The following is a 15,811-nucleotide window of genomic DNA, read 5'->3' on the forward strand; positions in this document are numbered from 1 at the left end:
TGTCTGAAAAAGGTCAACTTACAGCTCTCCTTCCCCTGGAAAACTCTCACCTTCCTCCAAAGAGATCACTGTGTGGAGCTGAAGGTGGGCTGCATGAGTGGAAGTGCTGCATTGCATTTAAAACTGTGTCGTTTGTGACTGTATCTGGCTATTCAAGGGGAAATCTGGCTACTACCCTGAGTGTTGCACTTTAAGAAATTCCAAGGATCATAACCTGTTGCTGATAATGACCAGGCTGTGATCCACAGAAGAACTGGCTGATGAGAGCTCCATTAGATTAAACAAATGTGCTTATCGACTCAACATCTGAACAGTTTTTTGCAGCAAGTGACTAAGAAGGTCTCTTCAGGAAGATTACCACTGGACTTCACTCCTACTCGGCTTGACTCTGCATCTGAACTAAGGTCTCTGTAGGGAGATTACCCGTACTCCTCTCCTACTAGGCTGCATTTCTTCCATCACTTCAGCCAGAGTGAGCTCAGTAACTGGTGTGGTTCGCAGCATGCACAGATGACACAGTAAAACAGACCTCTAATGCGTGTCAAGGTTAGGATTGAGGGAACCTTGAATTCTGAAGATTCTACTGTGCTCTGCTGCTTTGTAAGTGATGTTATGTGGAGATTTCTTGCCCCAGTGATAGCAGTGTCTCTGGCGCACCACATTGGAATGCTGAGGAGTTCCAAGTACTCAACACATCACTTTGATGTGTTACTTATTGGTGCCCTGTTCCATGTCCCCCCGTGCCTAATGTCTTGTGCGCCCCAGCCACTCTTCGACCGTACTCAAGCCCCTGGAAGAATCCTCTCTTGGATTTCAGATGTTGACTTGTGCAATGTGACCTGGCTGCACAACCTCTCATGGTTTTGACTCTTTTGTATTCAACATTACTTTAAGGTGTCTGTTTATATACCACACTGGGTGTCTCCACCTAGATCCTGTTCTAGGAGTTACTTCTCCACAAGGAAGTGCTGGGATCTCGAGAGTGGTACGGGGAAACATGCGGGATGATGGTTGTTATATGATGAAACCTGCTCTATGAGTTCAGAATGAAACCTGCTCTAGGAGTTCAGTCTGCACAAGTAAGAGCTGGGGTCTCGAGAGGTGCAGGGAAAGGTGTGAGATGACTGGTGTTATAGGATGAAACCTGCTCTAGGAGTTCAGTCTTCACAAGGAAGAGCTGGGGTTTCGAGAGGTGCAGGGAAAGGTGTGAGATGACTGGTGTTATAGGATGAAACCTGCTCTAGGAGTTCAGTCTGCACAAGGAAGAGCTGGGGTCTCGAGAGGTGCAGGGAAAGGTGTGAGATGACTGGTGTTATAGGATGAAACCTGCTCTAGGAGTTCAGTCTGCACAAGGAAGAGCTGGGGTTTCGAGAGGTGCAGGGAAAGGTGTGAGATGACTGGTGTTATAGGATGAAACCTGCTCTAGGAGTTCAGTCTGCACAAGGAAGAGCTGGGGTTTCGAGAGGTGCAGGGAAAGGTGTGAGATGACTGGTGTTATAGGATGAAACCTGCTCTAGGAGTTCAGTCTGCACAAGGAAGAGCTGGGGTCTTGAGAGGTGCAGGGAAAGGTGTGAGATGACTGGTGTTATAGGATGAAACCTGCTCTAGGAGTTCAGTCTGCAGAAGGAAGAGCTGGGGTTTCGAGAGGTGCAGAGAAAGGTGTGAGATGACTGGTGTTATAGGATGAAACCTGCTCTAGGAGTTCAGTCTGCACAAGGAAGAGCTGGGGTCTTGAGAGAGGAGCGGGATGAGTGTTGTCATACGATGTAATCTGCTCCTTCCAGGGGTACGAATGGACTGCTGCACATTGCAAAGCTACCTGGTGTAGATTTATGAATCCACAACATGGTGCACCACCAGATGCGCATCCGTTGCCTATGTGGAGCATGCCCGAGTTGCGGGCTCTGCTGGATGCCATGACCCGCACCTTTGCATAAGGTGTGTGTGAACCACCTCTGGAACCTTTACGCTGATGGGACCCTGCACTTCTTTTAGGAACGGCAGGACAGCACCATGATTGGAGCTGCCCAATTTCAGACGTATAACGCCTTGATCATTGAGGTGAGGAATATTTGGACGCTGGAACGGGAGGCCCCTGTAGTTCGTACTGGACTTGAGTGTTTGCTGACGAACGGACTGGGGCGCAGACCGGTGACAGTGCTTTATGCAGCGTTACAAGCTGCTAATGCGGCTATGGCTCTGTTGTGCAAGCCCAGGTGGGATGAATGCCTTGGTACTGTGCTAACTTCTAAACAGTTTTTAAACACGGGGGTTGGGCCTAAGACTGCACCCAAGCTAGGCCTCGGCAATAGTTTTAAACAACAGGGTGTTTGGGTGCGTAACTCAAATTTATGCCATATGTGCAAAAACCACCTTGACAACTAAAAGTGGTTTGGTGTTTTTATTACACCTTGGCGATTTGTTCATTTTTTGACATACACATTCAACATTTAAATCACGCCAAAACAGGGAAGAGCAATCAAACAGACACATTAATGAAAGCATCAGTAACTGCGTACTTAGACATTTAGACAATTACAAACCAATAAACTGCAAAAGGCAAAGAATGACCAGTCCCTCAATTTTACACGGAACAATGGCGGCACAGATTATTTACAATTCGTAAACCTGCCAAAGACACTTGGTCATACATGACCTGAATACAACGGGCTGATTGCCCTGTCTGCACACTGTGTTACTCTGTGGTTCAAGAAAAGAATTGTGACTAGCTGAGTCGGGTCGACGCGTTTTCGAACCCCTACTTTCTTTAGGGTTCTCCTCAGGACCAGGCCTAGGTTGGACAATAGAACATCATTCCGCAATTTGAGATGGGCGCAATGAAGGGGACCAATGGGTGCTGTTTGAAACCGCTTTTTAAATGGACATTTCTCACGTATGAAAGATGAAACGACCGTCGGGCATGTATGCTTCCTAAGGTGACGGGCCGTGTCGTCTAACGATTTGATGCACCTCAGGTAGGTTAAAATTGTCTTTACTACGTGCTGTGGAAGGCGACTATTTGCGTATCTTTGCTTCAAGCGCTTCAGGCAGAGGGAAGCTTCTGGTAATTAATGCTGAATTGCTGGAATTGAATTTCAATCCGGGGCACTGTGTCAGGCATGAAGCGGGTAGATACATTCCGGCAGAGTGAATCCTGGGATCCACAGCTTCAGTAGTTGAAGCGTCCCTCGCAGCCTTCACGTCTCCGACATCTGAACAATGAGGAAGAGCATCTAAACAGCGGCACTCAAACAAGCGAAGCAGGCTCCTCGTAATGCCCGTTCACCCAGTTTAATTATTTGCACCATACTTAACTCACCCTACACAGTCTACACAGGATGTTTCCGGAATGCCTTAGATGTGGTCATGATGATACAACTTTATTTACATGGTATAGTAATGCCCATCATTGCTATTGACATGCGGCCGGGTTATGACACCTGTATTGGAGATTGATGCGCAACTGCCGGCTCATCCAATGGTCTGCCTGCTAGGTATCACAAAACACACAAGGCATGCTAAGCATTACTGACATTAGCGGACCTGCCAATGGGTCTTTTCAAGTGCCTCATAGCGCGGTCTTGGAATGCTCGGCACCCCCGTTTGATGCAATGTTGGCTCAGAGTGGTGTGGAAATGGGTGTTTGCTGAGACTGATGTCATGGTGAGGGAGGCTTGTGTACGTGGACGGGCGGGGGCTGTCACCCTCTGGGATATCGATGTACTTAAGCTGTGGGAAAAGGTGGATGCCCCCATATGACCACTGCTGGGCGCAGGGGTGTCTCATGCTCCCTAATCTCTATGCCCTGCTCTCCAGTTTTGAGGGGTCCCTATAGGAAATGCCATTGCTCCTATACATGCAGCTTGTGAGGGGTTTCCCCTCCTATCCCCCCCTCTACAGCTCAACATCTTAACAGGTGGGAGGTTGCAGATCAGGATACTTCCGCTGACTGCCCCCTCGCGACCCATAAGCTCAACGTTATTATTAGCGCTCTTGGTTTGATAGCCACTGCTGCCTGGTTTTGCTGTTATTTGTTTTATTTTATGTACTTTATTGGTCATTACTGTTGCATAAACTCGAGCTGTGGACTAAGGCAGCATGTACTGTTAACTTCTTTTCCTCCTCCTGCACACGAGGTAGACTCGTTGCCTGTATCTTCTATGTTGTATCTCCTACAGATGTTCCTTGGAGATGCCTTTTCTTTTCTATGGTATTAGGCTGAGAGGTTTATTATTGTGTGTGTGGTTGTCACTGACATATCTAACATTCTGCTGTGACCTCGATTATTGTTGCTCTTCTAAAATTTTAAAATGCCAAAAAAAGGATGACCCCTTTGAGGAGCTCCATTTGCACAAGGAAGAGCTGGGGTCTTGAGAGAGGTGGGGGAGAAAGGTGCAGGATGACTGGTGTTACAGCGTGAAACCTGCTTGAGGAGCTCAGTCTGCACAAGGAAGAGCTGGGGTCTCGAGAGAGGTGCAGGGTGGCTGGTGGTATAGGATGAAACCTGCTTGAGGAGCTCAGTCTGCACGAGGAAGAGCTGGGGTCTCGAGAGGTGGGGGAGAAAGGTGCAGGATGACTGGTGTTACAGCGTGAAACCTGCTTGAGGAGCTCAGTCTGCACAAGGAAGAGCTGGGGCCTCGAGAGAGGTGCAGGGTGGCTGGTGTTGTAGGATGAAACCTGCTCGAGGAGCTCAGTCTGTATAAGGAAGAGCTGGGGTCTCGAGAGGTGGGGGGGAAAGGTGCAGGGTGGCTGGTCTTAAAGGGTGAAACCTGCTTGAGGAGCTCAGTCTGCACGAGGAAGAGCTGTGGTCTCGAGAGGTGCAGGGTGGCTGGTGGTATAGGATGAAACCTGCTTGAGGAGCTCAGTCTGCACAAGGAAGAGCTGGGGTCTCGAGAGAGGTGCAGTGTGGCTGGTGTTGTAGGATGAAACCTGCTCGAAGCTCAGTATGCATAAGGAAGAGCTGGGGTCTCAAGAGACGTGGGGGGAAGCAGGATGACTGGTGTCTTAGGATGAAAGGGATAGCAAAACAGACTGCAGTGGATGAGGTTGTAAGGCTAGGGTTCTGTGCACTAGGTTGAAGTGTGGACATTGACTGTATTTTGCTCCGTTATCTTTCTAACAGTGTGGAATTGTTTAGGGTATATTGTACCCACTATAGCTTTTATCTCCCCAACCCCTCATTTCCTGATCTGAGGTTTCACATGAGCATTCTTTTCCTTTAACAGCAAGATGGCGTTGGTGAAGAAGTTCTCAAAATGTCAACAGAAGAAATTATTCAACGTACACGCCTGTTGGATAGTGAAATCAAGGTGAGTGGAGGAAACAGGTCGAGTGTCCCCTAGCTTACATGGGTGGTTTACTTCTCTGAGACTGTACGACATCCTGTTGGACAGTGAAATCAAGGTGGATGCACGTAACCAATGTACTATGCATGCTCTTTTGCTTACATGGGTGGTTTACTTCTCTGAGACTGTATGCATGCATGCCCAAGATTGAGCAACAGGCAGAGCACTGTGTCCTGCACTAAGACTCTTTGAAGTGGGCACTCTGAAGTCCCACAAACATTGGCGTGTTGGCATCATATTATGAATCAGTTGTTTCCCTGCTCCTGGGCTTGATTCCCCCATGCTTAAAGTGCGGTTTGTTTGTGTTCCTCAGTGGTACAGATGTCTCCACTTTGCTTTTTTCCAGATCATGAAGAGTGAGGTGCTCCGTGTGACGCATGAGTTACAGGCCATGAAAGACAAAATCAAAGAGAACAGCGAGAAGATCAAAGTGAACAAAACCCTGCCGTACCTTGTCTCCAACGTCATAGAGGTCTGCCTGCGCTCCGTGTGACTGGAGTTTGTGGTGGGGGATGTCAGGACAATCTAGACATGCAGAGAGAGTAGCATTTGTTGACTATTTCTTAGTGAAGATGTAAAGAAGACGTATTTGACTGAGTGCTATGCATCGTGGTAGCTTCAAACCTAGATAGGCGAGAGGACTCCCTAACTCGAAACTGCATGATGTCATTGTGAAACATGACCCTTTATTGATGTAAGGTGTACCTTTTGCAGCACGTGTAATCCAGTATTAATGAACCAAATGATTTATATATTCCTGGACTATACTCTAAGTCCACTGTTGTTTATCATATCCTGCAGAAACTAAATCGTTACTTCGGTTAGTTTAAGTCAATTTGCTTATGAAGCTATTTGTTCATTTTCAACCGAAGCGAGACAACTTTATGGAGAGGAGTGCTTGAATGTCCATCTAGTGACCAGCGTTCCCAGGACTGTTGATGGGCACCTTCTCTGCTTTTGCTGGAGATTAACATTTTCTACCAGCAGTTGTCCTCTTCTCTTCTGAGCTCTTTAAGCCAGCCAACCTTTCATGAGTGACTGGAAGACTCAGGCAAGTTCCCCATGTGCGGCCAGAGAGACAGCTCTTGACGAGCGCCTCCCAGCCTGCACAGAACATTGTTTCCAGGCACTGTGCTCAGATGAACTTCTGTGAGTGTCTTGGAGTAGGGGTAACTTTCCTGAGTGGAGGTTGTTCTCACCCTTCTTTAGTTTGCAATGGGGCTGTTAGTTTGGGGTTTTCCCATGTATCCCTTGTCCAGGGGGTTTTGGGGAGAGGCCGACTCATCTTGGTCACTAAAGGTTGCCCTTCAGATCGCGACTCTTAGATACTGTTAACTATTTTGAGAGAGCCTTATTTTCTTATTTGAGGTTGTCACCAGGTGAGTTATGCAATGTTTGAGTGAGCCTGTCCCTTGTGGTTGCTCTTGGCCAATATTTTGATGGTCCCCCTTATTGTTAGTTGGCTGCGGGTCCCTCTGGAGGTGTTTACAGCCCTTTGTATGGGTAGTGCGTAGCCACTCCATGCATCGGACAGTTGGTGTTAGCTGTGGGTTGGAATCTCATGTAGCAGCTCCTCTTTGACTCATCAAGTGGTGTTGGGTAGTAGGGTTCTGATCACTCTGTGTGATATCCAAAGAGTGACCCCAGGGTGGTGGGTTCATTTCCAGTGGGGATTATCCAGACTGTTTGGTTGAGGGTCGGTATCTCGATGATGGTCTCTAGCCCCTCTGATGACTAGGAGGTAGGGTTGTTGGGGGGGAGGGGGTGATTGGGGTGGAGTGGGGTGTTGACATAGCTTGGCTCGTAGGTGCCAGGACCTCTCGTTTCTCCAGGTTCTGTTAGCTCAGTCTCTGCCCAGGAGGATCCTCACCTCCCTGGATCATACTGCGTTCTGGGCTGCTGGTTGGTTGTTTGTTATGACCCATCGATAGATAGTCCAGAGGCTTTAACTTGAATGTTGGTCCTTATGTGTGTGATACCCAGATGCTGTTCTCTACAATGTAGCTCATTGTGTAGCACAGATGCTTACCTCCTGAGAAAGGTTTCTTGTTGCTCTGGGTGCTTGGGATTGCTCTCGGCCAGTAGGCATCTTATCGCATAGGTTTATGTTGTACGGGGGGTGGGGTGGTAGTTGGCTGTTTTCATCAGCTCGGTTTTACTCGTTCTGCAGCTGCTCGATGTTGACCCCAATGACCAGGAGGAGGATGGCGCAAACATCGACCTGGACTCTCAGCGGAAGGGAAAGTGTGCGGTTATCAAAACATCCACCCGTCAGGTGAGGCAGTGGTCTTGAGTTCATAACCGTGGTGCTCTTTACTGTAGTGTAAAACCTCCAAATTCTATCAACAGACCAGCACTGTGATCGCTCTTCGCTGACCTTTGGAGCAAGTGGAACACATTTTGTCCGACAGCAGGCACGTGGCAGTGCCTCTCTGTGCACTGGTAACCATCATACATGTTCCAAATATCCTTATCTCGGGCCTCCAGTGTGCATGCTAGTGCAAGATTTTGTGCACCAGTGCACTGGTAACCATCATACATATTCCAAATATCATCATTCCTGATCACTAGTGTGCATGCTTGTGCAAGATTCTGTTTACCAGTGTGACCAGTTTAATGGTAACCCTCACACCCAAAAACTGCTTGACTGAAAATTGCAGGAATGTCTGGGATTTGAGGCCTTCAGTGCCCCCAGTGCTCTTTATACCACCCCACCACAAGACCCTCATCCCTGACTTCAGGGAACATCCTACTGCAGTGCTGGAGCCTTCACCAAAACAACCTAGTCGCTGACTTGCAGTTTGTGTTAGGCTAGGGTTGAGGTGTTGTACAACTTTGTCTTTGTACCTCCGTAGTACTTTTTATTTATTTACTATTTCATACCATGCTTTTATGTCTTCTAAGCATTGTAAATAGTAGATGTTATTGTTACTCAATTTAATGTTCTCAATTTACTAACTACATATAGATGGTAGCCTAAGCAAGCATTATTTCAAAGTTTGAGTAAATGCCATTATAAATGCCAATGTTTTTTTTACCTAGCCATGTTGCAGGGTGCAGTACCATATGAGGCCAAAAGAGATCCCATGGGACCTCTTTTGGTCACATCTGGTACTGCACCCTGCAGAAGATATGGTAATTCCACCCTACCCACGATGCATTGCATGCACGGTACCACGAGTACATTCAAAGAGCTGTGTCCATACACACAATTAGTAGCTTTGAAATGTGACACAAGAGTTATTATATTAATTCCGGATTAGGTTGTGCTCTCTGTAGGGCTGGTGAAGAGAACTTTATAGAAGGTCTCATATCTGTTCGTCAAATGCGAGATGATATTGATCAGGGCTACAGCCTAGAAGAGATAGCAGAGGATATTTCAGATTATCGTGTTTAAAAGAATTTGAAAAATTGAAGGATTAATTTGATGCTTATGATTGGAAGCCCTGAAGAAGCGAACAACACGCAAAACGGGCTTAGATTTGACTGTGGGAGTTATGTACCTTTATGAAAATCTATGACTAATGTTGAAATAGAGAAACCTTTGTAATAAAGACTATATATGGACTTACTCACATCTACATGTGTCCTTCTCAGAACATATATATACACAGACGTGCGCACTCGTCTGTCATTTAATAAATAACTTAACTGCATGGTAAAGCACTTGAAATTGTCTTGAGCGGTATTTGTGTTGTAATGATTGCATGTTAAAGGTGACACATCTGTGGCCTAATGCTGAGCAGCATACCTGGGGGCTGCAGAATGCGTTCTGGGTGTTGGTGTCACATTGGATGACTCTTTCACCTCAGCAGTACTAGGACTGTTCATGTCAGTGACTCATTGATCACCTCTTGGTGCACCTGGAGCCAGACCTGTACGATTTCACAGGTCTGCTTGTTCACCTTAACCCTACAGCTACAGCTTCTGTGCTGTGAACTAGCTCAGGTCTGCCCACCATTACTTGAGGGGCAGGCAGGGGGTTAAGTGGGAGGGGGGCGTGATAAGGTACCCTGGACTCTACACAGTACAGAGCGCATGACCGGATGTGTGGAAGTGTTGGGGCTCTGGTCCAGCTCTTTGCTGTTCTCTAATTATCTTTTTTTCATTTGCCAGACCTATTTTCTTCCGGTGATTGGACTGGTTGATGCAGAGAAGTTGAAACCTGGAGATCTTGTGGTAAGTGATCCGCCAAGCATCCCACAACCTTGCTGTTGGTGTCGAAAATAGATCATAAACTCTCGGGAGGGGAAATCTGGTTGTGCTTGGTAGGGCCAAATATTCAAAGGCAGAGGCTGACTTCTCCAATTAACACCCCCTCATCACCTTGAAAGGTAAGATGCAGTCCCTACATTTAAGAGACTTTGTCATTTGTAGGTTGGTTTATAGATTTATGATTTGTGTTCAAAGTACATACGATAAGTTCAAGTGTTTGAACACTTCCTTGGCGTTTGGTTTCCAGAACCAGACAGGGTTCACAGTTACTTTTATTTATGCAGTTTTATATGGTGCATAGTAGGTCCTACAGCATCAAAAGGCTTTACGTAAAACCGCGAAACGTCCACAAATTCAGAATAACAGACCAGGGATGCGAATCATGCAGAGCGGAAGACTGCAGAGTAGACTAATAGCTTGTCGTAAGACGTGTCCTCAGACTGGTGAGTAAATTGCCAAGTAATATGTGAGGAGGTGCAAGTACTGAGGAACATGCACTCTGTAACCATAGTGTGGAACGAAACCAAAAAGTTACCTTCTGCCTGGATTCAAGCAGAGCAAGCTTGAGTCCATGGGGAAGTGGTGGGAGACGATCGTCCCTCCCATCTCGGACCGGAAGGAATGTCCATTGTGCCTCTCTCTATCACTACTGTCGGCAGACGTTCGTCTGTAATTCCACCTCTTCAGTCCCAGGAATGGAGCGACTAGTTTACAAACACAAGCAATCCACGTGCCTCAGAGCCTCCGACCAATCTAGCTTGGTTAGAATTTATTAAAGGGGCAATCTTCAAGCTGTTTTTTAAAGGTCAGGAGCACATCCTTATAAATGACTGGTTCCAGGTCAGATTTAATTTTTTCTTGCCCTGAGGCTGAGATTTCAAGTAGTTGGGAGTGAGTATTCCTCAGTTGTTGAGTCACCACTGAGCTTGGGGAACATAGGCCTCACTTCAGTAGACATCCAACTTGGGAGGGCAAGATAGAAGTGATGCAATCAAACCAGTCAGCCCTGGAACCGGGCGAGCAGCAGCATGCAGCGAGGCTTCCATCAGGGCTACCAGGCTAGGTGTGTCTTGGGAATCATAGCTAGGCTTTCGTAGTTCAGTCTGGATAGTACCAACTGCTTTAAGGTCTTGGGCGGGTGGGAAGACTTTGATCCCTGGGATAAGTTGAATTTGGTAAATTGCATTTCTTGACGCCATATTAATATGGTTTAGGAATGTCTGGCGAGAAGCCTATGGATTTTATGTATTCAGATATAGTAAAGGAGTAGTTTGGGATTTTAGCAGAACATAGCCATTCTTCGACAGGCGTGATGATGACTTTGAGAAGAAACTGTCTTTTGGGGGTTGAGCTTAAGATGGTGCATTGTCATCCAGGATTGTCTTCTGTCCAGAGCCCTGGCCCGTCATGGATTACAATGAGTGAAGAGACATTGAAATGGAGTTGAGTGCCCTCTATGTTTTAAATGTGCACATGCGCCATATGAGTGTTCTAAAGCTCTGTGTTGGATCTTGTGACATGTTGTGCATCTGTTACGTTTATACGTTTTGTTTAATCGGTGTTTAGCCGTTGCAAGCAGATTAATTTAAGTTATTATTTGTTTGTGTGTGAAACAGACAGCACATTTGCTTTCTCTACAGATAAGGGACCTCATCAATAGATCAGATTATTCGAGTTTAGTGAGAACATCTAACTGCACAAACATTTGAGCAACCATAACATCTTGAATTGGAAACATACCTTGTAAACGTGGCAGTGCTCACTAGTGGTATAACAGCAAGAGAATACTCCTTTTCCTCCCCCCAGGTCACCTTATAGCAACTGTCTTCATATTCCTCTCCGGAATTTGGCTCTCAAACTGTGATTCCTACTCCCAAACCAAGATGTAAATTGGGCTTGGTCTCAAGCCTCAATATGTGCTGCCCCTTGTTTTTGCTCATGTTGTAGTATAGCTCTGCTTGAGACTCTAAAACCACTCTTACTGTCTTGAGGGGGGAGTTCATTTTCCAACTCCTTGCAGTTCATTTGCCAACTTTAAGAGAAGTATCGGACCGTATAAAGTAAGAGTTTGGCACTTCTTTATTTCTTTAGAAAGGCCAAAGATTCAGATTAGAGCTGTGCTCCATTGTAAGATAGTTGCTGAACATCTTGCTGCATCCGCCAGAATCCTCTGACCGCTGTACTTCACCATTACATGTGGTGAAACAAGACTCTGGGTCCGTATGCCTTCGTGCGGCGCCCCAGCTAGATGAACGTTAGTTCGAGGCATGTGGGCTGCTGAATTCATATCTGTGCATAGATCGCAGCCTAGTGTTGGGTCCGGATGATTGCACATTGTTGTCCTGGAAGAGTCTTCGAAGTATCACGAGATTGGGGGCTCCTCCCCTGGACTACAGTGCGCATGGGCATCCTCTCCATCCTTAGATTGTTTTTTTCCGCCATTGGGTTCGGATGTGCTTATCTTAGCTCAAGTTCGGAAACTTTAGTTTAAGGCCAAAAGGCCTTTAGATCTCGTCGGTACTGTTCCCGTTCGGTATCGACCAGTTTATTTTGTGTTTTAGCACCTTCTTCACGCTTTTCGGATCCGCTTTGGTCTGAACATCGAACTTCGATCGACGATGGAATCGAGGACTCCCTTCAAGAGATGTCCTTTATGCCACGCGAAATACCCACACATCGACGTCCATCCGGTATGCAACAAATGTCTCTCACCGGATCACGATGAGTTGAAATGTATGGCCTGCGCCCGGTTCCGCTCGAAGAAGACTCTCCGGAAAAGACGGGCAGCGAGATTGGAGGCACAGCAATCGGCGCCTGCCCCAGCCAACATCTTTAGCACCGAGGACGAAGACGCCGAGAGTGTAGAAGACGTAGACTCCAGCCACGCTTCCGAACATGACTCCCGATCGGAAGACGACGATGAGGTGATCTTTGAGGGCGAAGACGTCGTCGAAGAGGTAGGAGACTACAATGAGGCCCTTGGGGCCGAGGAAGATAACTCCAGCGAAGAGCTAGGCCAACCCGTCGATACGGAGGCAGAGAGACAAAGTCGTCATAAGGCTCAGGTCGAGGGATCGCCTGCGGGCCTTACCCAAGATCAGTCACACGGTTCTTCGGCCCCGCCTCAAGGCCCGGCCTCGAACATTTCACAGGAGCCATTAATATCGAAGACGACTGGATTTCCTTCAGTGAAACCAAAACCGTCCGTCGCACCGGTTACATCGAAACCGAAAGTGAAACAGGTTGCGATCGGATCGAAGGCCTCGAAGCCCTCCACTCCTTCGACGCCGGCACAGGTCATCGGCACCGAACGCACCAAACGATATTTCGGTGCCGAGCTCACCGCGGCGGGTCCCGGCGCCGAGCCAAAGAAGAAGGCCCTCGGTCCCCACAAGGCGCCTCGGCCTATGGCACCGAAGATTACGGCCCAACCCACCAAGGTCAAGGTGGTCGACCCGTCTGCGTCGACATCGAAGACGGCGGCGCCTGCCAAATCATCGACTCCGACGAGCGTCGATACCTCCCTTCGGATCGACGACTCAAAGACTGGAAATAAGTCGGATGCCGCTTCGACGCCTGCCTCCAAGGTGCCTATCGGTTCCAAGGCGCCATCTGCGTTCACCCTGCAACAGGTCTCCGCATCGTTGCAACGCATCAGAGACCGGGCAACCCTCCAACCTACGTCGGGTCCCGAAACGCACAAGGCTGCAAAATCACACTCTGCGCCGGCGCACATCACATTTGGATTGCCGCCGCCCAAGGCACCGAAAATGTTCGAAATTCGGACACGTGTCCGCCAAACACAGTCACTATCCACTGGACAAACCGATATCGAGCCTTCACAGGCACACTTTATCGACGCCGACACTGGTAGGTTGATGCTCCGCAAGCGGAAAATCACGCCAGAGAAGGGCTTGGACTCATACAAAATTCCTCTGAAACACAAATTGCCGGCAGGTTCCGCACCAGTGCTTCATGAACACTTTCAACCCTACCTTCAGGATCCGCCGTCCTTTTCTCCTACGCATTCAGAGGCAGACGCAGGAGAGGACTATATAGGGGATGATACCACCTACCCTGGGGATATCGATCCTGATGATCACTTGCAAGACCCAGATCAGGCATGGGATGACCCCACCGACCAGGGTAACGCACCAGATACTCCTGACACGCAGCTTTACAATATAAAGACATCTCCCACAGAGGACACTGCTGCCTTTAATGCCCTCATAGAACTGGCTGCTGCCAATCATGGAGTGGAACTCCATTCTGACACTGTCGAAGAAGATTTCTTAGTGGACACTTTCGCCTCCTCTGAGAAAACCGTCAAAACTCTGCCAATGTTGAAGGGAGTTCTAAAACCTGCAAAAGACAAAAACAACCAGGGCACGGGTGCTGAACCCCAGAATCGAAAAGAAATACAAGCCTGCACCCGGAGACCCTATGTACATTAGGGGTCAGTTACCTTTAGACTCCATGTTTGTTGCTAATGCTCGCAAACGAGCCCATTCACAAACAACGGGTGATGCTCCTCCCCCCGACAAGGAGTCCAAAGTGCTGGAGACATGAGGCAAAAGGATAGCAGCGCAAGCGGCAAACATCTGGCGCATTGCCAACACACAGGCACTCCTGGCCCGTTATGATAGGTCCCACTACGACACACTAGAATCACTGCTACAACATTTGCCAGATGAATACAAAGAGGCAGCGGAGCTCCTTATCAGAGAGGGACAACTCCTTACAAATGCGTCCATCAAATGCGCACTGGATGCAGCCGACACTGCAGCAAGGGCGATCAACACAAGCGTCATGTTGAGGAGGCACGCATGGTTGAGAATCTCAGGCTTCAAGCCTGAGATTCAGAACAATATCTTAAATCAACCGGTCAAACCAGACTATTTATTTGGCCCTGAGGTTGACACTACCCTCGAAAAAATTAAGCAAGACACAAACTGCAAAATCAATGGGGGCTCTGCAGTCGCAGCAGTTTCATAGTGGCTCCTTTCGTCGCCCCGGGAATAGAGGAGCAGCTAGAGGTCAGGGGTCCCAGCAGCAGTACAATAAAGGGGGCACGCAAAGTAACTATAATAAAACCAACAGAGGTGGATATTGTGGATCTGTGGTAAATAATTTAATTACCGGGACTTAATTTGATACAGAAACATAATAAAATAGCTCAGTAAATAAGAGGCAGAATCCGTGGTATTAGAGGTTCGGAATGGGCTTTATTCCAATGGTCGATTATAATCGGTTGCTCCAGGTTCCATCACCACGAAGGTTCAGGAAGTGAAGTACATACGTTATTGACAATCAATTACTTTTATACAATAGGCATTACAGTGAAGCAAATACAAGAGGCGTAACAATTGATAGTGGTGATAATATATTCGTGCGTAGCAAAAATAGGCGTAACTGGGAGTGATTTAAAGAACGTCATCAGATGTGATGTCATAAGAGGGTGGTTACATGAAAGAATTTCGCAATGTCAGCAGAAATACTTGGCAGAAATGCGCGCGCAGCAGTATGACGTGTGATTGACGTGCGACTAGGGGGTGAAGGGGACTTGACATTTAGCTCTACATGTGGCGACAGAAGTCTGGAGGGTCAAGTCAACCTAATCCCAAATCATATCTAACATCCTATGTTTAAAGAACTATGTTATCCAAAAGAGAGGTCTCTTAGAGTAGAATCTTATTCTATACTGACTATACTGACTGTTAGTGCGTGTACAAGCGTCTAAGTGTCTATACTAGATGCGAGGGCGGAAATCTTCCGTAGTAATAGGGCTATGAATTACTTGCATAAAGACAGAGAAACCGGGCCTTTGCTCGGTAGCTGGCAGAATGTTTACTTAAACTACTAGACAGGAATGCATTGGGCAGGGATCGGAGCAGATAATTTCGAAGGTGAAATACAGTTTTTGGCAGGCAGCAGGCTGATGTCAGGCTTCGTGAGCCGCGCAGAGAATGAGACAAAGTTCATGGTCGCAGATGCAGGCTCAGACTGGAGCTTTCAGAGGCAGAAGGCAAGAAGAGTTCGATAACAGAATCAGGGCCTACTTGCCTGGACTGTAAAAATGGCATAAGTGAACCATATAAAGCCGGTGGCCTTTCATACTTAAGAATGGAATATCCGGCCTATTCATGGCGGATCTGACAGAGGACATGTTGACGGTGGACGCACATGTGTTTGCGTCTTCATAACTGGAACTGGAGGGAACATACATGTACTTGTAACATGCACATAGAACC

At 47.5% G+C, this 15,811-nt stretch overlaps 1 protein-coding gene across 1 annotated transcript in view; it reads left to right on the forward strand.

The window, feature by feature from the left end:
• The window catches only part of PSMC3 (proteasome 26S subunit, ATPase 3), a 137,262-nt gene that overhangs the window by 12,290 nt on the left and 109,161 nt on the right, over positions 1–15,811 (forward strand). The window contains exons 2-5 of the mRNA XM_085646541.1: positions 5,226–5,309; positions 5,692–5,817; positions 7,516–7,620; positions 9,462–9,524. Coding sequence (XP_085502667.1) covers positions 5,226–5,309; positions 5,692–5,817; positions 7,516–7,620; positions 9,462–9,524 — 378 coding nt within the window. The remainder of the gene's footprint in view (positions 1–5,225; positions 5,310–5,691; positions 5,818–7,515; positions 7,621–9,461; positions 9,525–15,811) is intronic.

This window comes from Triturus cristatus, chromosome 3_1, assembly GCF_964204655.1.
Source record: "Triturus cristatus chromosome 3_1, aTriCri1.1, whole genome shotgun sequence".
Taxonomy (NCBI): Eukaryota; Metazoa; Chordata; class Amphibia; order Caudata; family Salamandridae; genus Triturus; species Triturus cristatus.